We start from the raw sequence: 24,206 nt of genomic DNA on the forward strand, positions 1-24,206 counted from the left end.
ATATGGTGTTTTACTTGGTGTTGACGCCGATTCTCGTTTAATTGATAGGATTACGAGATCGTCGGTGAGTTTAGCCACGTTGTTTGGTTATGGGGCATTCTCAGGTGAGTGGTGCTATCTCTTCTTTGAGTTTGTAAACTCATATTTCGAAAGCGATATGAATCGGATATGTTATGAATTAAATAGCATTGTTATTGCATAAAAGCTTGGATCGAGCATTTACTACCTGTTGATTATTTGAAATGGCATGGTAAGGCACTTATGAAAAAGGCTTATATATCGATTATTGTGAAATGATATATATGTGTCATTTTGCGAACTGGTTTATGGAATGAGTTCAAAGATGATTTGAGAAACGTTTTATGAAAAACGTTACAAAAGATTATACTTATCGATTTCTGAATCCGGTTTATGAAATGATACGAGAATGCTTTACGAAAAAGTATTTCTATCGGATGAATTGAGTTACGAAAGTTTGTATGATTGGTTTGTGAAATGTATTGTGGATTATTGGATTTCTGATATTGGATGATGATTGTTTGATGCTCAATATCACTGTGAGCCCAATGAGGGGCTTTGGGGGTATGCATACCGAGTTTAGGATATCCTTCTGGGCCGAGCCACCGGCTTTGTAGGTGGAGATCTTGCCAAGGGGGGAATCTTGGTAGCCTTGTCACAAGGCTTTGTGTCGTGACCATGGTTAGATATTGAGCAATAGATTGGTCGATGGAATGGACTATCGATGTGTGATGTTATATGAGATTTATCAATGGAATAGACCATTGATGTGTGATTTTGAGATTAGTCAATGGAATGGACCATTGATGTGGTTTTTATAGAAATTGATCAATGGACTTGACCATTGATAGTTTGAATTGTGATGATGGATTTAAACATGTATTTGGGACTTGTATAAAGCTTTGATGAAATAAAACAACTCGTATTTGATTTATATATATATATATATTATATCTTTGGTTTGAAGTATGAGTTTCTGATATGACTTTATATATACATGCATAGTGGTTGCTCGATCTGCTTAGAAGAGATACGCACTGCTTACTGAGCTGTGGTTGCTCACCCCTCTTTTTCCCCAATCTTTCAGGTCCTCTGTTTAGCAGCAATAGAGCGAGAGCGATGTCATGGGGACTTTTGAGTGGTTTGAGGCTGCGTCCTTTGGAAGAAAGGACGGCCGTGTCATCCCCTATCTTGGTAGGTTTTGGGGTGTGACATTATCTCTATTTTTAGACTCTACGTGGACAAATGAAATGCAACAAAAAGCTTTCGGATGCTAGAGATTCACTTTCTTTCCACTCCACTCTTTTTCTGGTAGGTTGAAATCAAGTGAAACTGAAAGTCTTCTATTGATCATATATGTTGCGATGTTAATTGCATCCGCCCAAAATGTCTTGGGTAATCCCGCATGCATCCTCATACTTCTTGCACGCTCATGCACAGTTCTGTTCATCCTCTTAGCAATTCCGTTTTGCTGAAGTTTGCTGGGAACAGTTTTTATCATTCTGATTCTGTTCTCTGCACAAAACCCCTTGAACTCCTTGCTATCATAATCACCACCATTATCAGACCTTAGACATTTAATCTTCAGGCCAATCTCACTCTCCACTTCAGCTTCCCATCATTCAAAAGTGACAAACAAATCAGATTTATTTTTCAGAAAATAAACTGTTGATGCCTGAATTTTGTCGACACGGCTGACATACATTTTTTTGTAAAAAGAACAAATAAAAGAGCGTTTAATTCGGCTTTGGTCAAATTTGCAAAATCCATAAAAAGAGTTTGGTCCGATTTGCTTTTCTATTCGAGATATTTCGCATACCCAACGTTGTTTGTTGCAGATAGTCCCAGCCCATAAAATAGTAAAAGGGCCAGCAGAAATCAAAAGGCCCATAACAGAATTAGTTTTGCTCACGAGGGATATAACCTCAGCCAAGAAGGCAGTGTAAGTATTTTTGGGACGGAGTTCAATCGAGAAAGGGGAGATGGGAATCGGAGAGGATTCGACTGAGAGGGAAAAAGAGAAAGTTCCTCACCGCCGTTTAGTCTGAAGCTTCGCCGGAGTTCATTGTTGTCCTCCGTCGGCTGGAGGCGATCAGTATTTTCCGATCACCGGTCCTCATCGTGCTCGGCGATTCACCTTTGTTGCTGTCACCATCAAATAGTCGGACGATTCTCGGCATCACCATCCCTGTCATCGCGGTCGATTCCTCCTCTTGGCGTCGAGTGCGCCTTCGCAACCACGAAACAGGTAAGCTTCTCTCTTCTCTGCCCTATTCTCCCCTGCTTTATTGAAGCTTAGAATGCCGAATTCCATTGATGGAATCGCAAGCACATAATCTGAAATCGAGATTGTTTTGCGATGACTCAGGTCGAATTTAGAGTTTTGTATAGCGGAGGATCGCATTTAAACCGAATGGAATGCTCATAGTCTAAGTCGCATATTACCCGTTTGACGAAATGCCTGAATGAAATCTTGAAACCGATTTCATAAATTGATGTTTAGAATCTTCGTCTTACGCTTGATTTGTTTGAAATTGATGTATTGTCGCTGACTTCAAGCCATCTATGTTCTTCGATGTGATTTTGTGGCATTCGCACATCACCGTTTGGCCATTAATGGAACTTTCGACAGAGATTCATCCCCCTTTCGGCGGAGCTTTGCCCGCAGTTAGAGGCCGCTTCAGTTAGTCCATCTCTGATGATTTGATTTGCATATATTTTTTACATGATAGAATTGATCGAGTTTCGGTGTATGTGATTTTTGAGTTGGAGAATTTCTCGCCGGAGTTAGTCCGACGACATAGAAACTGTGGGCCAACTAGTGGCCAGTGATTATTGGCCGGCGGTAGTTATTGACGTCGACGGTTGAAGGTTGAGGTCGACAGTGCTATGGAGTTCGTCGGAAGAAGTGTTCTCGGTGAAGGCGGCAAATATGAGGGCGTGGAGAAAATGGCCATCGGGGAAGAAGACCAGAAAAAAGGAATAAAAAAAAGAAAAAAAATGGAAATAGGAAAATAAAAGAATAATAAAAAAGGAGACAAAAAAAGTCAGAAAAGAAATAAAATGGGCATATCATAAAAGCTGGGTCGGATCCAATAAACAGACTGGGCCGGGTTGAATATTGTGGATTAAAAGAATACACATGGGCTGAAATAATATTGGGCCAGATGAAATTTGATAATTTGGGCCTCATTCATATTGAGCCCAAAAGCTGATCCGAGTTCAGACCCAATCCGGACCTTCAGGGTCCGGGTTAAACAAGCGAATTGGACCGGGTTCCTTGACCCGGTCCGAAGTCCCTTTTTCCCCAAAAAAAATAAAAAATAAAAAATAAAAAAATCAGAAAAATTCAGCAAATTCATAAAAAATAAAAAATGTGAGAAAAACTAAAAAAATGTAGAATTCTTTTAGTTTAGTTTTTTTCTTTTAATAAACACTTTAGGTTTGATGAAAATTTGATCCCAAAATTGAATAAGTTTTTAGGGCTTTACATTAGGGATTTTTTATTACCTTTTTCTTTTAGAGATGATGTTAGGTCACTGCTTGTACATTTTCATTTTAATTTCACTTGATTGTGCACTTTAAATACATTGATTGTTGTTTTTCCTTTTTAGAATGGTTAGGATGAAATTTAAAATTTATGATTGGTGAAAGGCTGCCTTGACATATTGGTTAGCAAATAGTCAAGTTTAGGTACTGAAAGGATATTAGTTAAAAAAGTAGTGTAATCAAGTTCTCGACCCCTAAGAATCTCTGGTTGCGCATGTATCGAGATGGCACTCCTACATCTCGATTTTAAGGTTTTTAGCCGACTCTTAACAATGGCTAGTGGCAACTCCTAATGAACACATAGATTTAACAATCAATGTCACACGAGGTATGGACTTAGGGAGTGTCCCGTAAAGTACCTCTAGACCTACTTCCCAAGGCGGCCCTCAAGGGGTAGGTCGCGACATGAGCCCATACCTTCCTTGTGGAGTCGTCAATAGACGTGACATAGTAGCCCGAGCCTCCAAGGGAATGCACAGGGGCTAGCTCCCACACATCTGAATGCACCAACTCTAATTTTCCTTTCTCTGGTTCCCTCCCAATCTTCGAAAAACTGACACGTTTCTGCTTGCCCAAAATGCAATCTTCACATAGACCAATATATGGACTTCAAATCAGGTAGTTTTCCCTTAGATGCTAACAACTCCATTCCCTCTTCACTCGTGTCCAAGCCTGCGGTGCCACAATTTGGAATTAGCTACCGATTAAGCAACTGCTACGGTTTCTCTACTACTTTTAGTCATGTATAGCGTTCCTGACTTTGTTCAGCGTGCTACAACCAAAACACATTTAACTATTTTTCAAGAACTATCCTTAAAAATAATTCTATATCTTGTGCTGTTTGATTGACTTATAGAGATCACATCTCTTAAGTCCCGGAACATATCTGACATCATGCTACTTCCATTGATACCCATTAATAGCTTTAATCTAAACATCACCATTTCTCATAATATCCAAAGGTTCATCATAAGTGAGATAAAACTTTCCAAACTTTCAAACTCTCCAGTTTGCACGAAGTAGAGTGAAACGACGCACTTGAGTCGAGAATCCAAGACTCAATTGAACTGTCAATGCTCAAAATTAAGGCATCACTATCATGTGTCTCCTCAATTTGCATTCACAGATTTCTCTTCCTCTTGATTTCGATCTCAATATTGAATTTTTTTCTTTAGTGCTCTACAATCTCATCTCCAATGGTCCTTCTTTTCACAATTCTAGAAAATTATTTCACCACATGATCTTGATTTGTTTCTCCCTCTAGACTTCAATCTATCACGAAACCGGTTCCGCCCTCGTTGATTGCTTCTCCATCTACCTTCAGTATTTAAGGCAGCACCCAAAAATTCACCCGACTCTCTTCTGCAAATATTAACACTAAGAATCAAATCTCGGATTGCTTGAAGCTTCGACTTTTTCTTACTAGACGAAGCGCTCACTGTAGTCACAGTTGCACTCCAACTTTCAGGTAGAGAAGATAATAAAATTAAAGCTTTTACCTCGTCATTGAATTTGATATCCACTGAACTCAACTGAGTCATGACCACGTTGAATTCGTTTATGTGATGTGTCATAGAAGCACGTTTGTCCATCTTCATATTGAAAAGACGACGCATCAAATATACCTTGTTTGATGCAGAGAGCTTCTCGTACACGTTGGACAATGCCCCAATCAAATCCACCATTGTCATCTCATTGGCAATGTTGAAGGCAACGTTCCGCACCAATATGAAACAAATCACACCCAGAGCCTACGGATCTAACAATTCCCACTCTACTTGTTCCATCGAATATGGTTTCTCTTCTGACAGAGGTTGATGCAAGTTCTTTTGATACAACAAATTCTCAATCTGCATCTTTCAGAATCCAAAATCCTTGCCTTCGAACCAATCTTCGCCACTCCCACCATTTTGCCATACCAGACTCTAATATCAATTGTTAGGAACGCGAATCTTTGAAGAGAAAAAAATAGAGAAGAGCAAGCGAATTTTTACGTGAAAAACACTTTCAAAATCAAATGGGGAAAAACCATGGTGTTGTACTAGGCAATCTCTCCACTATCAGTATCAGTATCAGCGTTACAAGTTTCAGCGTTACAATTACAGGAGATATTGCCCCAATACATATAGCATGAGTCTAGGGCATATATAGTTATAATGGAAAATTACAAGTATGCCATTAGCAGTGGTAAAAGATCTATTCTCTGCTTTAATATGAAAATTACATGTATGCCATTAGAAGGAAGGGTGACCTCCTAGGAAAGTGCCTACCTATAACAACCGTTTTTGCGCTTGAATAGTACTTTTCTCTATTAGACTCCACAACTCCATCACTCCAGGGATTATGCTTCTAGCAAAAGCTGAAAGAATGTTTTTGAGAGACGTAGTAACAAGAGAGAAAGAGAGAAAAAAAATCTGGGTTGAAGAAATATCTAATTTTCATCAAGTTGACATCAGAGGTCGATTCGTGGTCCGATTAAGCTAAAATTTGGTCAGCATGCTCGTGCCACATTCTTCTCAAATCTGATCAATTTGATTTTTGGAAAATCAGAGGGTACATGGAAAGATACGTTGGAGAAGTTGAAAAATGCTCCTCATGAGAAAGTCGAACATGGGTTGGAGATGAGTTACAATGCTTTGGATATATGCAAAGCAAATATTTATGGATATAGCATGTTTCTTATTGGAAAGGATGAGAGAATTGCCGTTTACATGTGCGAAGACCGTAAACTTTATCCTTCTAGTGGAATTGAAGTTCTCTTTGTAATGTCTTCGTCGAAAATTGGAGAAAATAATGAGCTATTGATGCATGATCTACTGAGAACTCTAGGTAGAAATATTGGTGTGAATGAAGATCCTATCCCTCATAATCGAAGTAGGTTGTAGGTGCACGATGAAGCCCTATCCATTCTATGGAAGGAGGAGGTAAACTTGAAAGCCTTTCTACCTGCAATGAATTTTCTTTGTAATTTACTCGATTCTTCAATTTATAGAAGTAGTGTAAAAAACACGGGCAGCTCTATGGCAAAGTTCAATTCCTATTCATTTACCTTTATGTTCAAACTGGTAGGGTGCGCCAAATGTTCAAGCCCTTGGTCTCACTTTTGACAAAGGATGTGACGACTGTTTCACATCTGAGGAATTTGGCGCGCTATTGAACTTAAGGTTTTGTTGGCTGGGTTCACTCTCATGTGGAGGAAGCCTAATGAATTGCATGCCCAAGGCTTGAGTCCATATGATATCAATATGAAGAAATAGGGTTTCTCACTATTATTATGTTTTAGCTGCAAAAGAAAGTTTTTGAGAGACGCAGTAGCAAGAGAGAAAGAGAGAGCAGAAAATCTGGGTTGTGGAAATATCTATTTTTAATCAAGCTGACATCGGAGGTCAATTCGTGGTCCGATTAAGCTAAAATTTTGTCAGCGTGTTCGTGCCACATTCTTCTCAAATCTGATCAGTTTGATTTTTGGAAAATCGAAGGGTACATGGAAAGATACGTTGGAGAAGTTGAAAAATGCTCCTCATGAGAAAGTCGAACATGGGTTGAAGATGAGTTACAATGCTTTGGATATATATGCAAAACAAATATTTTTGGATATAGCATGTTTTTTTATTGGAAAGGATGAGAGAATTGCCTTTTACATGTGGGAAGACTGTAAATTATATCCTTCTAGTGGAATTGAAGTTCTCCTTGTAATGTCTTTGGTGAAATTGGAGAAAATAATGAGCTATTGATGCATGATCTACTGAGAACTCTAGGTAGAACTATTGTTGTGAATGAAGATCCTATCCCTCATAATCGAAGTAGGCTGTGGGTGCACGATGAAGCCTTATCCATTCTACGGAAGGAGGAGGTAAACTTGAAAGCCTTTCTACCTGCAGTGAATTTTCTTTGTAATTTACTCGATTCTTCAATTTATAGAAGTAGTGTAAAAAACACGGGCAGCTCTATGGCGAAGTTCAATTCCTATTCATTTAACTTTATGTTCAAACTGGTTAGGTGCGCCAAATGTTCAAGCCCTTGGTCTCACCTTTGACAAAGGATGTGACGACTGTTTCACATCTGAGGAATTTGGCACGCTATTGAACTTAAGGTTATGTTGGCTGGGTTCACTCTCATGTGGAGGAAGCCCAATGAATTGCATGCCCAAGGCTTGAGTCCATATGATATCAATATGGAGAAATAGGGTCTCTCACTATTATTATGTTTTAGCTGCAAAAGAACGTTTTTGAGAGACGCAGTAGCAAGAGAGAAAGAGAGAGCAGAAAATCTGGGTTGAGGAAATATCTATTTTTAATCAAGCTGACATCGGAGGTCAATTCGTGGTCCGATTAAGCTAAAATTTTGTCAGCGTGTTTGTGCCACATTCTTCTCAAAGCTGATCAGTTTGATTTTTGGAAAATCGAAGGGTACATGGAAAGATACGTTGGAGAAGTTGAAAAATGCTCCTCATGAGAAAGTCGAACATGGGTTGAAGATGAGTTACAATGCTTTGGATATATATGCAAAACAAATATTTTTGGATATAGCATGTTTTCTTATTGGAAAGGATGAGAGAATTGCCTTTTACATGTGGGAAGACGGTAAATTTTATCCTTCTAGTGGAATTGAAGTTCTCCTTGTAATGTCTTTGGTGAAATTGGAGAAAATAATGAGCTATTGATGCATGATCTACTGAGAACTCTAGGTAGAAATATTATTGTGAATGAAGATCCTATCCCTCATAATCGAAGTAGGTTGTGCGTGCACGATGAAGCCCTATCCATTCTACGGAAGGAGGAGGTAAACTTGAAATCCTTTCTACTTGTAGTGAATTTTCTTTGTAATTTACTCGATTCTTCAATTTATAGAAGTAGTGTAAAAAACACGGGCAGCTCTATGGCAAAGTTCAATTCCTATTCATTTAACTTTATGTTCAAATTGGTTAGGTGCGCCAAATGTTCAAGCCCTTGGTCTCACTTTTGACAAAGGATGTGACGACTGTTTCACATCTGAGGAATTTGGCGCGCTATTGAACTTAAGGTTATGTTGGCTAGGTTCACTCTCATGTGGAGGAAGCCCAATGAATTGCATGCCCAAGGCTTGAGTCCATATGATATCAATATGGAGAAATAGGGTTTCTCACTATTATTATGTTTTAGCTGCAAAAGAACGTTTTTGAGAGACGTAGTAGCAAGAGAGAAAAAGAGAACAGAAAATCTAAGTTGAGGAAATATCTAATTTTCATCGAGCTGACATCGGAGGTCGATTCGTGGTCCGATTAAGCTAAAATTTTGTCAGCGTACTCATGCCACATTCTCCTCGAATCTAATCAGTTTGATTTTTGGAAAATTGTAGGGTACATGGAAAGATACGTTGGAGAAGTTGAAAAATGCTCCTCGTGAGAAAGTTGAACATGGGTTGAAGATGAGTTACAATGCTTTAGATATATATGCAAAGCAAATATTTCTAGATATAGCATGTTTTCTTATTGGAAAGGATGAGAGAATTACCTTTTACATGTGGGAAGACCGTAAGCTTTATCCTTCTAGTGGGATTGAAGCTCTCCTTGTAATGTCTTTGGTGAAAATTGGAAAAAATAGTGAGCTATTGATGCATGATCTACTGAGAACTCTAGGCAGAAATATTGTTGTGAATGAAGATCCTATCCCTCATAATCGAAGTAGGCTTTGGGTGCACAATGAAGCCCTATCTGTTCTACAGAAGGAGGAGGTAAACTTGAAAGCCTTTCTACCTGCGGTGAATTTTCTTTGTAATTTACTTGATTCTTCAATTTATAGAAGCAGTGTAAAAAACACGGGCAACTCTATGGCAAAGTTCAATTCCGATTCATGTACCTTTATGTTCAAACTAGTAGGGTGCGCCAAATGTTCAATCCCTTGGTCTCACTTTTGACAAAGGATGTGACGACTGTTTCACATCTAAGGAATTTGGCGTGCTATTGAACTTAAGGTTCTGTTGGCTGGGTTCACTCCCATGTGGAGGAAGCCCAACGAATTGCATGCTCAAGGCTTGAGTCCATATGATATCAATATGGAGAAATAGGGTTTCAATATTAGATATCGTAAGAGATAGCTGGGACGAACACGCAAGGACTGATGTAAGAGAGAGCCGCATTGGACATGTTTCGATGCCATCGACTGAGCCGTGAGTTTCGATATTCGATATCGTAAGATATAGCACGGACGAACATGCAAGAACTGATGAAGGAGAGAGCTGCATTGGACAGGTTTCGATGCCATCGTTTGAGCCGCAAGTTTTGATATTTGATATCGTAAGAGATAGCAGGGACGAACATGCAAGAATTGATGAAGGAGAGAGCTGCATTGGACATGTTTCGATGCCATCGACTGAGCCGCGAGTTTCGATATTCTATGAGATCAAGCCCTCAGATGTGAAAGACCAAAACAGTTCTTTTGAGGAGAACTTTTTCAAACACGAGGAATAGCTTTCAAGCTTATAGTTATCTTACGGAAATTCGAGAATTACATCAACATGATAGGATCTTGTCCTTGCAAAATCAATTAATGTCAGACCTCCAAAGAAGAAATGTTTCGTTTGGATGTTCTGATGATGCTATGGCAATTCTATCCGAAGGATTTCGCAATAAGCAAGTCCTCATTCTCCTTGACGATGTGGAAGATGTTGACCAACTCAATGCGGTTGTTGGGGAGCTTAGTAGGTTTGGTCCAGCAAGCAGGATTATTGTGACTTCTAGAAAGAGCAACATCCTTTTGAAGTTCAAAGAGGCTGTAATTTGTGAGGTTGAACCAATGGAAGAAGATAAAGCTCTACAACTATTTTCGAAGCGTGCTTTTGGAACAGATTGTCCTAGCAAGGGCTTTGAAAGCCTTTGAAAATCATATCTGAACACAGATACTGACTAAATCATAAAAATTCCTTTGAAAATCCAAATGAACTCCAATTTTGATAAAATTGATATCACTAGAAAGCTCTCGATCTTAGTGTGAACTTTTATGAGGAATACTTTTCCATATTTTGAACATACGAATTTATAAAAATTGAAAAACACATGAAAGTCGGTCAGAAACTCATCAATCACAGGAACTAAACCTAGATGACGTTGCTAATCGTCCTAACCTAACATGCTTGGAATTTTATGAAAATTTTACGGTGAATAGATCTGAATGAGCTTGACGACTTTCATGAATGAAGTTTTCTCAAATAACGAACATAGAAAATCATAACAATCATGAAACCAAGCAAGGTCATCCAGTATTATAGAAGAACATAACACAATATAATCATTCCAGATTCTGATCTCGAATTTCGAAGAAGTTTTGACTTAGCAAACAATGTCCGTTCAAGGCATGCAACCTATCAAATCGAAGCTCAAGACGTATTCTACGACTCTCTAGTTCATCACTTCTTCAGATTTCGACATTTAAGAGCTGAAATCAACATTTCAAGCATGCAGACTCCTCAGTACATGATTTCACAGGATAAGATCCAAGAGTACCTACCTTGTTCAATAATGGTGCTAAGTTCAAACGAGCTATTTTGGTCACCTATGAACTCCAGAATAGCACCAAATATAGCTCTCGATATCTACGTCACAAGGTAAGAAAATTGATGTAAGATAGCAATCCAATAAAGAAGAAGCAAAATCAAGCTTAAAATGGAACTCCGGTGGCTTTTCCGGTGGAGGCCAACCACCACAGCCACGTGAGGGCACCAAAGAAGATTGCTTGAAGCTCGAGATTGCCAAAAGGAGCCGTCAGATTGATGAAATCACAACGGAAGCCAGCTGGATCAATCACCGGCTCGGTTGCTAGTGATGTAACTGAGAGAGAGATGGAGCTGATCGGAGGAGCTCTAGCCACCAACAACTGTGGCCGGTCTTGTGACTGGCTTCGGGACGTCCGGGGGGTTGCCGGAGTGGTGGCGGTGCGCCGAAAATCGGCCGGCAAGTGGCCGGCGTTAGCAAGGAAAGCTCCCGGCCAAGGATAGAGAGGGAGAAAACGTGAGATAGAGAGAGAGGGAGCGAGAGAGAAGAGAGAAAACACATCTGCAAAATGAGAGTCCCTATCAATTTTTGGAGGGAAAAAGTTTATATACCCCCCCGACTTTGAATCATAGCCTTTAGGTCAATCTAATGGCCTAGAATGCATCATTAATGATTAAGAATATTCCTTAAGGGCTAAGGATAAGTGACATGGCATTATGGATAGCTATGATTTGTTCTAAATGAATGGTCATGATTGATTTGCTTATCCTCTAAGTAATTTGCTTAATCCGTAAGGAAAGGCATTTTGATAATTTCACTTAGGGGCATTTTTGTAATTTCTATTTAAGGGTATTTTTGTCATTTTGGGCACAAAGAGATGTGGCTGGCCAGAATGGACTGCCGGCCGCCGGATTTTTGATCGAAAAATGGTCGGTCCGATCGGACCGGTTCAATTCCGGTCAAACCGAGTTGGACCGTTTGACCCAAGTTTGACCGGGTTGAACCGGTTCAATTCTCGGCTCAATTTGTTCTAATTTTGTACAATTTAATCCCTATCATGATTAATTGACACGATTAATATTGAATTCGATTAAATTGGGTTGAACCAATTTGAAATTCAAGCACAAATTGATCAAATTTAACTTATTTAGCCCAATTGTTCTTTGATTTGAGTTAAATTGCATAATCAAGCTAGACTAATGAATTTAATTGAAGTCAAATGGGCCAAATTGAGCTTCAATTCATCAAATTGGATGTTAGTCTAGAATGGGGCAAGTTGAATTGCCTTGATTGGACCAATTATTCTTGGATTTTTCAATCATTGGATCACTAGATTGATCAAATTGGTTCAAATTCATGTGAATCTTCCAAAATTGATTTCGGATTTGGATTGCATATAAGAAATTAGGCTCATTCGTGCCTCAATTGCGCAAATCATAAGGAACCGACTGGAATCACTGATTGGGGCCTAAATTGGGGGTTTTTTCCCTTCACTTGGAATTACCAAATTGGTTCAAAAATTGAATGTAATACGACCTCTAAATCAAATGCCGTGAAAGAAACTATCCTAAAAAACGACTAGAAATGAAGTAATTTCATTTTTAGCCAATTTGAACCAAATTCCACAAATTAGGGAAAAGTTGATTCTAAATCGAATTTTGAAAATTGATGATGCAAAAGTGAAATTGACACTATTTTGGGGTTTTTTATGCAAAAAACCATATTTTGACTTTGGGTTGACTTTTGGTCAAAGTTTAACTAAAAAGTCAACTCAAAAGTCAGCTCTTTGACTTTTTGAAATTGAGATGCAAAAAGCTATAAAATAAGTGGCCAATGCTAATTCAAATGCTAAATGACTCTTTTGATTGAGAATTGGGTTCTGTCACGATTAGAAACCCTAATCTCAAGATTTTTACCTTTACGATGCATCAACTAAAAATCAGGTGTCAACAAATATTTTGATTGTGTGTTCGGGGGGGCTTTCGAAGAGTACGATATGGCTATTTAAAGCGAACACACGTACACAGATGCGACGCCGGAATTTAATAGACAACGTAACACCTGGGATAGAAATACACGTCGGAATTTAATCGACGATGCAAATCGGAAAGCGACAATGCGATACAAGAAAGTAAAGATAATTAAAAGATAACATTTTGATTGATTTGTTGGGGGGCCTTTTGAAGAATACGATGTAGCTATTTAAAGCCAACAATCAATGGTTATCAACGGAGGTTACAAACGGTTACTGACAGAGGTTACGAATGGTTACAAATAGAGGTTACATCCGGTTACTAATAGAGGTTGCAAACGGTTATTAACAGAGATTATAAACGGTTACCAATGGTTATGTTGAGTCCACTGCCTTGACAATTTATTCGACTCCACTATGTTAGCAATTGCTTTGTCTCCACTACATTGATGGTTACTTTTTCGATAGTTGTATCTGAGGTTTGCATAAAAGGGAAGATTATTATGTTTCGCTATGCTAATCTGATATTGTTCAGATTGTCATTGTTCTCCTAACAGGTTCCTTAAGTTGGATCAAGCAAGTATGAGTGGAAATTTTATTATTCTTCTTGTAGGATTAAGGTGGCTTCATTGGCGAGAGTGCCATAAGAGCTCTTAGCTTCTTGTTTTGAACTTAGAGAACTTGGTCATTCTTGATCTATCTTGGACTGTAGTGGCAGATGACTAGAAAGGTTGGACACAAATAATGGATGTATAAGACACGTTCCTTATTTGACATTTTGTGGGGCAAAAGTACATCACAAGTGCCATAACTTGTGTACGGCGATCACTTTGGTGCCATAACTTTTTTTCGGATCACTTTGGTGTCAAGTCGGAGGAAAAGAGATCACTTTGGTGTCAATTTGGCCGGAAATCCGACGTGGCATTTTTTATTCATTTTTTACGCCGACGTTGCTCGCTGGAGGCTGAGTCAGCGTGTACAGTCAGCATTTTTTATTTTAAATAATTTTTTTTAGCGTGTACAATCAGCATTTTTAATTTTAAATATTTTTTCCTTTTTTTTTCTTTCATTTTTCTTTTTTCTTTTTTTTCTTTTCTCCCCTCGCCGGTCGATTGACGGTGGCCGGCCGGCCACCGGCGAAGCCCGGGAAGGGCTGGGCGAGGACAGCCTTACCCATGTCCGGCGAGGCGACGACAGGCGAGGCCGGCCCTCGCCGGCCCAGGCGAGGGTCGCCCTCGCCGGATCACGGCGAGGCGTCCTTCGCCAGCCCCAGCAAGGAGCTTCCTCGCCGACGCCGGCGAGGGTCGCCCTTGCCGGACGCCGGCGAGGGCGACCCTCGCCGGCGTCGGGCGTGGGCGAGGGAATCCCTCGCCTGGGCGGGCGAGGGTCGCCCTCGCCTGAGTCGGGCGTGGGCGACCCTCGCCGACGCCGCGAGGGTCGCCCTCGGCGAGATCCCGGCAAGAGCGACCCTCGCCCGCCCGGGCGAGGGCTTCCCTCGCCCGGACGCCGGCGAGGGGCGGCCTCGCTTGGGCCGGCGAGGGCCGGCCTCACCTATCCCCAGCGAGGATCTGTCGCCCCTCGCCGGCCATGGGCAAGGCCGCCCTCGCCCAGCCCTTCCGGGCTTCGCCGGTGGCCGGCGGAGCCACCAAGGTGGCGGTGAGGGGAGAAAAGAAAAAGAAAAGGAAAGAAAAAGGAAAGAAAAAAAGGAAAAAAATATTTAAAATTAAAAATGCTGATTGTACACGCTAAAAAATTATTTAAAATAAAAATGCTATCGTAACATTGACTCAGCCTCCGGCTAGCCACGTCGGCGTAAAATGAATAAAAAATGCGCGTCGGATTTCCGGCCAAATTGGCACCAAAGTGATCTCTTTCCTCCGACTTGCACCAAAGTGATCCGAAAAAAAGTTATTGCACCAAAGTGATCGCCGTACACAAGTTATGGCACTTGTGGTGTACTTTTGCCCATTTTGTGGAAACTAGCTAATGGAAAATGTTTCACCGAAATTGTTCCCGTGACAAAATATATGTTGTTCTTCGGCTTTTTTGTGAGAGAGGACCGGGTTTAATGGCGACGCCGGACAGGAGATATCTAGGCAAGAAAAAGGAACTCGCTTGTTTCGATCGAACAATATAAATTCAAGTCATGATAGCATTCGATCAATATGAAATTTAAGTTTCATAACCAATTCGAACATATTCGACCAGTCACTGACTGGCAGCATTACACTCGAACTTCGTCTATACCATGTTACATTGTTACTAGACTTAAAACATAGATAGCTACAGCTAAGGAAATTGAAAGTACAATGTGGAAAGTTTAAAGATAAAAAGACAACATTTTGATTGTGTATTCGGGGGGCTTTCAAAGAGTACGATGTGTCTATTTAAAGCGAACACACGTACGCAAAGATGCAACGCCGAAATTTAATCACGACGCAACACTCGGGATAGAAATACATGCCGGAATTCAATTGACGACGCAAATCAGAAAGCTACAGCTAAAGAAAAAATAAAGTGCGGTATAAGAAAATAAAGATAATTGAAAGATATCATTTTGATTGATTTGTCAAGGGATCTTTTGAAGAGTACGATGTAGCTATTTAAAGCCTACAATCGACGGTTATCAACGGAGGTTACAAACGGTTACTAACAGAGGTTACAAATGGTTTTAATAGAGATTACAAACGGTTATATTGAGTCCACTACCTTGACAGTTTATTCGACTCCACTACATTGACAGTTACTTCTTCGACGGTTGTATCCGAGGTTTGCATAAGAGAGGAGATTATTTTGTTTCACTGTGCTAATTTGATATTGTTCGGATTGTCATTATTCTCCCAACAGGTTCCCTAAGTTGGATCGAGCAAATATGAAAGGAAATTTTACTTGTCTTCTTTTAGGATTAAGGTGGATTCATTGGCGAGGGTGCCATAAGATCTCTAAGTTTCTTGTTTTGAACCCAGAGAACTTGGTCATTCTTGATCTATCTTGGAGTGCAGTGGCAGATGACTGGGAAGGTTGGACACAAATAATGGAGGTATAAGACACGTGCCTTTTTTAACTTTTTGTGGAGTCTAGCTAATAGAAACCGTTTTGCCGGAATTGTTCCCGCGACAAAATATACGTTCTTCGGTTTTTTTGTGAGAGAGGACCAGGTTAAGTGATGACTCCGGACAAAAGATATCTAAACGAGAAAAAGGAACTCCCTTATTTCGATCGAACAATATAAATTCAGGTCATGATGATAGTATTCGATCGATATGAAATTTAAGCTTCATAACCAATTCGACCAACCACTGACTAGCAGCATTACACTCGAACTTCGTCAATACCATCTTACATTGTTACTAGACTTAAAACATAGATAGCTATAGCTAAGGAAATTGAAAATACAATGCGGAAAGTTTAAAGATAAAAAGACAACATTATGAATGTGTGTTCGGGGGGCTTTCGAAAAGTATGGGGCTTTCGAAAAGTATGATGTGGCTATTTAAAGCGAACACACATACACAAAGATGCAACGCCAGAATTTAATCGACGACATAACATCCGGGATAGAAATACACACCAGATTTCAATCGACGATGCAAATCGGAAAGCTACAGCTAAGGAAAAATAAAGTGCGGTACAAGAAAGTAAAAATAATTAAAAGATAACATTTCGATTGATTTGTCGGGGGGTCTTCTAAAGAGTACGATGTGGCTATTTAAAGCCTATAATTGACGGTTATCAATGGAGGTTACAAATAGTTATTGACAGAGGTTACAGACGGTTACAAATAGAGATTACCAACGGTTACTAACAGAGGTAACAAACGGTTACTAACAGAGGTTACAAACGGTTACCAACGATTCTGTTGAGTCAACTACCTTGACAGTTTATTCGACTCCACTTTGTTAGCAGTTGCTTCGACTCCACTACATCGACGGTTATTTCTTCGACAGTTGTATCCAAAGTTTGAATAAGAGGGGAGATTATTTTGTTTCGCTACGCTAATATGATATTGTTCAGATTGTCATTGTTCTCCTAACAGGTTCCTTAAATTGGATCGAGTAAATATGAGAGGAAATTTTACTGGTCTTCTTTTAGGATTAAGGTGGCTTCATTAGCGAGGGTGCCATAAGAGCTCTGAGCTTCTTGTTTTGAATCTAGAGAACTTGGTCATTCTTGATCTATCTTGGACTGCAGTGGCAGATGACTGGAAAGGTTGGACACAAATAATAGAGGTATAAGACACATTCCTTTTTTAACTTTTTGTGGAGACTAGCTAATGGAAACTGTTTCACTGGAATTGTTCCCGCGACAAAATATACGTTGTTCTTTGGCTTTTTTGTGAGAGAGGACAGGGTTGAGTGGCGACTCTGGACAGGAGATATCTAGGCGAGAAAAAGGAACTCGCTTGTTTCGATCGAACAATATAAATTCAAGTCATGATAGTATTCGATCGATATGAAATTTAAGCTTCATAACCAATTCAAACAAATCCAACCGGTCACTGACTGGCAGCATTACATTCGAACTTCGTCGATACCATGTTACATTGTTACTAGACTTAAAACATAGAAAGCTATAGCTAAGGAAGTTGAAAATACAATGCGGAAAGTTTAAAGATAAAAAACAACATTTTGATTGTGTGTTCGGGGGCTTTTGAAGAGTACGATGTGGCCATTTAAAGCGAACACACGTACACAAAGATCAACACCGGAATTTAATCGATGATGCAACACCCAAAATAGAAATACACCCCGGAATTCAATCGACAACGCAAATCGGAAAGCTACAACTATGGAAAAATAAAGTATGGTACAAGAAAGTAAAGATAATTAAAAAATAACGTTTCGATTGATTTGTTGGGGGGTCTTCGGAAGAGTATGATGTGGCTATTTAAAGCCTACAATTGACGGTTATCAATGGCGGTTACAAACGGTTACTGACAAAGGTTACGGACGGTTACAAATAGAGGTTACAAACGGTTACCAACGGTTATGTTAAGTCCACTACCTTGACAGTTTATTCGACTCCACTACGTTGGTGGTTGCTTCGACTCCACTATATTGACGGTTACTTCTTCAATAGTTATATCCGAGGTTTGCATAAGAGGGAAGATTATTATGTTTTGTTGCGCTAATCTGATATTGTTCAGATTGTCATTGTTCTCCTAACAGGTTCCTTAAGTTGGATCAAGCAAATATGAGAGGAAATTTGTGACATCCTCAAATTCGACCCTATTCTGAATGTAATGAAATGATTATATTCATCGATGCACTGTTAGTTACATCTCGCTCTGAATTGATCACTCATGAAAGACTAGCCAATAGGGAAAGGCTATTAAGGAATTAAGTACGCACGACCTAAGAACTCTACCATGGATTGACAATTCGACCATAAGGATTGACGAGGGACAATTTTGAGCCATTATAGGCCGATCAAGGAATGGTTATAGAATGTTTCGCCAATAGTATACAATCAGATCGCGGGTGATTCCGCCTGACCATTGTATGGACTACTAACAACCCTAAACCAATCCATATTGATCGCGTACTTCGGAACTAGCGATTGACCCCTCACAATTACAGGACAACCGAGATCATCCATGGCTCGGGAAAGCTTAAACGTGAATTGATATCGAATCAATCACCAGTCAAATACGAGTAACTCCTAAAAGCCGCCTGTTAATTTGAGATATACTAAAGTCACAATTGATCATTTTTTACCATGAATTAGAATCTGAATTTGGGTATCAAACTTTCGAGGATTTTAAGACGAAACTATTGGACGTCGCCCCCTTAAACCACCTGTTTATCGTTTTTGCTCAAAACTCTCAGAAAAGGAGTTATCGGGCTGAGAATTGGAGCCCACGAAGGAGTGGGCCGAGCGAAAGCCCATTGGGCCTCATGCCCAATGTGCTTCGGCCCAATTGGGCCCAAGCAAACCCAAGTGAGCCTAATGAGGCCCACTAAACCCACTTTACCATTTCAAGCCCAAGTTTAGCCCAATAGCATTTTCAAGTCCATTTTTTATCCATTTGAACCCAAACTCGATTTATACGAGCCCGTACAAAATTCTAGCTTGTATACGCGTATAGTATTTTTTATACCTTGTGAAATTACCAAAATGCTCTTCTAGCATTTGTTGATAAATGACAAAAGGGAGAGAAAGTCTTTGGCCTTAATGAATGAAGACTTTGAGGCATGCATTTATGTGGGGAAATGATAATCTTGATCTTGGCTTCATCAAGAAGATTGCAAGAGGGAGAAATATCTCTCATGTCTCTCACTCACTCTCTTTCTCCTCCCTCCCTCAACCGACCTCTCTCTCCTCTCTATTCTCTCCCTCACGCCACCACCACCACCAGTCACCATCACCGCCCTCTAGCTACTATTTTGCAGCCGGCCAGCCACCACCGAGCCACCCGTCAAGTGCCGTGTCGCCGTCCGCCTTGCAGCACCACCGAACCGAGCCACCACCCTCACCAGCATCCTCCTCTCTCCTCACCGAAGCTGCTGTCCAGCCACTGTCCAGCCATCCGTCGTCATCTCGTGTTGTTTTCGGACCAAGCCACGCGTAGCCCTCGCCGCCGCTGTCTTACTCATGTCATCGAAAGCATTAACAGGTGAGTTATCTCCATAATCCCTTGATTAGTATATTAAACTTTATTAGGATGAATTCGTTTAAGTTAATTATGCTTAGTGCTAATTAATTAGGGATTAGTCGATAAGCTATCGTAATAAGTGATAAGTAGTAGTGATAAGTTATCAAGAAATGCGATAAGCTATCGGGGTTTTAGTGATAAGCTATTGCCAATATTGCGATAGGCTATCGAAGTTTTAGTGATAAGCTATCGCCAATATTGCGATAGCTATCGAGATTTTAGTGATAAGCTATTGAGGATTTGCGATAAGCTATCGGATTTTTTTAATAATTAATATTTTTTTATTAAATAAATAAATTTTCGGAATTTAAATATTAATATTTTTTGTGTGGTTTTTAATAATAATTTGTGATTTTTTTAGGCTTGAATTGTGATGCCTATGTTGGAAATTGCCGTATAAATTTGCTGGTATAGCTAAATGAATTGTATTTCTATTTTCAAGGATGGAATTGCGGGCATATGAACAGTAAAACCTGAGGTGTCGGGTTTATTTGTCAAATTTTATGAGTGGAATAGGGCGAGGATATTTAAATATGGAAGCATGCCAAGTTTGATGGTTTAATTATATGTACGTTATCACGTGTGATTATTCTAGTGCATTTTTACGTGTGAAAGTGTAATATTTTGACGAATTAGCACGGATTCTATCTGCATTGACTAATTAAGAAAGATAACAATGGGACTTGAGTGATTACTATGTGTGCATAATCACCTAAAGGTTCCTTTCGTGCCCGGTTATACCAGAAGACCGCCAACCTAGGGTTTGGCCATGACCATGACATGCCGTACCCAATTTGGTAATTGGATGCCGTCGCAGGAGGAAGGGTGAGATGTAATCATTCGCGAATCGGATTCGGAACAAACCCCTTTTATGGGATGCCGTCATTGAGGTTGGTGAGATGACGCCGTGCCCGATAGGGCAGGACGATGCCCGGTTATACCGGAAGACCGACAACCTGATGCGAATAACGCGGGTTGTGTCGTGCCCTATGTGGCCGTAGTAATCAGAATACGCGTGAAAGAATGTGATGGCATTGCGCTTGATTATGGGATGAAATTGTAAGGCACGGTATGGGACGGGCCGAAGCGGTTTCACCTTATAATCGAGACACGTGTGGATGCATTGTGCATGGGAAAATTGCTGCGTATTCTGACTGTATTATATGCTTATTATATTATCATGGTACATGATGTTAAAATGTGCAAGGCGTGTGCCAAGACAAGGTAAGGTTACCGATGTTTATATGATGGCATACTTGTGTCTACTATGTTGAGTTACCTGCCATCGATGTATCGTTGCATGTGTTAGGTACATCCGAGATGAGTTGACCTCCTAATCGAGACTTTGGTCGTTAACTTACTAAGTTTATCTCATAGTTGTTTGTTAATTATTTTTTTTCAGACCCCTGAGTATGAACGGCCCTCCGATGCGTTTTGGCGTGCCTAAAGATATAGGCACGATAACAGTAGAGTTCCCGTTAGGACTGAGTAGAGTTTATGAGAAGCATATGTCAACCGTCTGAGTTGACGGGGGGCTTGAGATGTGGCAACCATACGAGTTCGTAGCATGGTTCGTTAGAGAAGGGGGTAGGCGGTTTGGCTCGATAAGGGGCTTTGATGGACCCCTTGATGATGGCCCTGGAGATGAGGTTTGGAACCTCATGGATTTCGAACCTCAGGACGAAGCTATTACCAATCCAGATACCGGTCCAGAAGACATGGAGTCCGAAGTGGACAAAGTGGAGTCCGACCCGGACTACTTGGTATCTGATCCGGATGACGTGGAGTCGAATTCGGAGCCGCTTCCTGGGTTTCACCAGGTTCGATGATGGGTTTGGATATCCCATCTTTTTTACTGCCCATTTTTGGTAGCGAAGCTAAGTTAACCCAACCACATTATCCCTTTTTGTTTGTTCGTGGTTTTGTTAGGAAGCTGCTTTGTATAGGCTTGTATATTGTATCTTCCGTGGGTTAACGTTGTATTTATAAAAATGGCTTCGTTGTTTTGTGTATCAATTGTTTTCCTTACTGTCCCGTTTATTGAATGTTGTTGGGTGATTTAAGTTCGTTTCCGCATGCGTTTAATCGTAAGTTAGTTCGATTGGGTCGGCGACGAGTCCTGGGACGTCGCATTATAACGACCAAGGTGGGATGTTATCGCGTTCGTGGCTTCAGGGCGTGACAAAATTTTACTAGTCTTCTTTAGGATTAAGGTGGCTTCGTTGGCGAGGGTGTCATAAGAGCTCTGAGCTTCTTGTTTTGAACCTAGAGAACTTGGTCATTCTTGATCTATCTTGAAGTGCAGTGAAAGAAGACTGGGAAGGTTGGACACAAATAATGGAGGTATAAGACACGTTCCTTTTTTTTACTTTTTGAGGCCGGAATTGTTCATGCGACAAAATATATGTTGTTCTTTGGCTTTTTTGTGAGAAGGGACTGGGTTCAGTAGCAATTCCAGACAGGATATATCTATGCAAGAAAAAGGAACTCGCTTGTTTTGATCGAACAATATAAATTCAAGTCATGATAGTATTCGATCAATATGAAATTTAAGCTTCATAACCAATTCGAACAAATCTGACCAGCCACTAAGGCTGCGAATGGTAACCATTCTGTTTCTCTATTTCTGTTCCAGAAATATGTTTGGAAACGAAATTCCAATTTCTATTTTTGGAACAAATTTTTGTTTCAGAAATAGATTTGGAACAGAAATCAGAAGTTAAAATTTTTTGCTTCTCCATTTCTGGAACAGAAATGAGAAACAAAAATTTTTTGTTCTTCTCATCACTTTCTCTCGCTACTAGCCGGTCGCTCACCCGTTGCCCATCGCCGCCCATCGCCGGCCGCTGCCACCCGCCAACCGCCGCCGCCGCCGGCCACCGTCTCCTGCCGCCGACTACCCTCATCCCCTTACCGATGGCCTACGGTCGACACCAACCACCGTCTCTCACCGCCACTCGCTTCCCACCCCCGGCCTCCCTCCTCCCGCCACCGCCGCCCGCCTTTGGCCGCCGCCCACCTCCCACCGCCAGCCGCCGTGGGCCGCCGGCCACCGTATCCCGCCTTCCACCCCCGGCCTCTCTCCTCCCACCACCGCCGCCCACCTCCCACCGCCGGCCACCGCCCACCGGCCACCATCTCCCATCGTCGGCCACCCTCCTCCCACCGCCACCTGCCTCCCACCGCTGGCCGCCACCCGCCGTCCACCGGCCACTGTCTCCCGCCGGCCGCCGTCCACCGTCCACTGTCTCCCGCCGCCACCGTCCACCATCCACTGTCTCCCGCCGCCACCCACCTCCCACCGTCGCCCGCCGTCCATCGGCCACCATCTCCCACCGTCGGCCACCATCCTCCCACCACCACCCGCCTCCCACCGCCGGCCACCGTCTCCCGCCGCCACCCGCCCTTCTCCCGCCACCGCCCGCCGACCACCTGAGAAGTTGTATCCAAGATTGTCAACTCCACTTTTTGTCGATTCCTTTAAGTTGGCTACCTTCACTGAAGTTCCTATCTTTTTCCCACATCCTGATCAGTCACGACCGTCCACTTTCTTCCAAAATTTACAACCGTAAAGTGATGTACTGAGAAAACTCAAAACATAAAAGTTGTAGATCCAGAAGTCTTCGTTCTTTTGGCTTTGGAATCAAGTCAATCGGGTCTGTATCGACAAATTTATGACTATTTTCCTGAACTAGCACAGAACTGAGATTTCCGCATCCTGACCAATCTTGACCGTCCGCTCCCTTCCAAAATCGACAACTCTACAGTGATTTTCTAAGAAAACGCAAAACATAAAAGTTGTAGATCCAGGAGTTTTCGTTCTTTTGGCTTTGGAATTAAGTCAATCCAATCTGTATCGACAAAGTTATGACCATTTTTTCCGAACTAGCACAGAACTGAAATTTCTGACATCAAAAAGACCACGAAATTATGCTTCTATTGACTAAGCCCATCACTCGTCGATAATAATCAAAAATTGGTTATTTTTTGGTGTAAACATGTGCCCCATTTTAAAAGAATTAAATGATTCATCGATCATTCGATTCTTTATTAGGTACTCAAGAGTTTTCATATGTTTCCTTGTCATCGGCAAATTTGATTTTTTTTTTTTTGCCGAATTTAATCTTGCTCAGATTCATTGTATGAATTATACTTTTCCACAAAAGGCACGTAATCTGTAGAGTCTTCATGTGGTCCTCTATCTCTGTCCTTAAGTCATTGTTCATACTTAGACACTCTCGTTGCCAATTGGAATAAATTTGCAAAATTTACGCCTCGAATTTTTCTCTAAGAATGAATTTCAATCCACCGAAAGCCAAATATGCAAATTCTTTCTGTGGGAGTGAAGTAAGGCATCTATTTTTAGCTCTCTTGAATCTAGAAATGAACTGCTCCACCGATTCATAATTATGTTGCTTAATATCAGCCAAATCAGCAATAAACACATTGGAAACTAAGCTGTAGAACTAACTATGAAATTGTGTCTCCATTTGCTCCCAAGAATGTATAGAATTAGCTAATAAAAATGTATACCACGTGAAGGT

General features: G+C 40.9%; 1 protein-coding gene across 1 annotated transcript in view; it reads left to right on the forward strand.

Annotated features, from left to right (window-relative positions):
- The first annotated feature begins 15,964 nt into the window (after nt 1-15,964).
- The window catches only part of LOC115661699 (disease resistance protein RPV1-like), a 69,641-nt gene continuing 61,399 nt past the window's right edge, over nt 15,965-24,206 (forward strand). The window contains exon 1 of the mRNA XM_056315860.1: nt 15,965-16,047. Within this exon, the coding sequence (XP_056171835.1) occupies nt 16,042-16,047 (6 nt within the window). The 5' untranslated portion in view covers nt 15,965-16,041. The remainder of the gene's footprint in view (nt 16,048-24,206) is intronic.

This window comes from Syzygium oleosum, unplaced genomic scaffold, assembly GCF_021117445.2.
Source record: "Syzygium oleosum isolate NSW1041296 unplaced genomic scaffold, Sole_v2.1 Sole_v2.11, whole genome shotgun sequence".
In the NCBI taxonomy this organism is placed as follows: Eukaryota; Viridiplantae; Streptophyta; class Magnoliopsida; order Myrtales; family Myrtaceae; genus Syzygium; species Syzygium oleosum.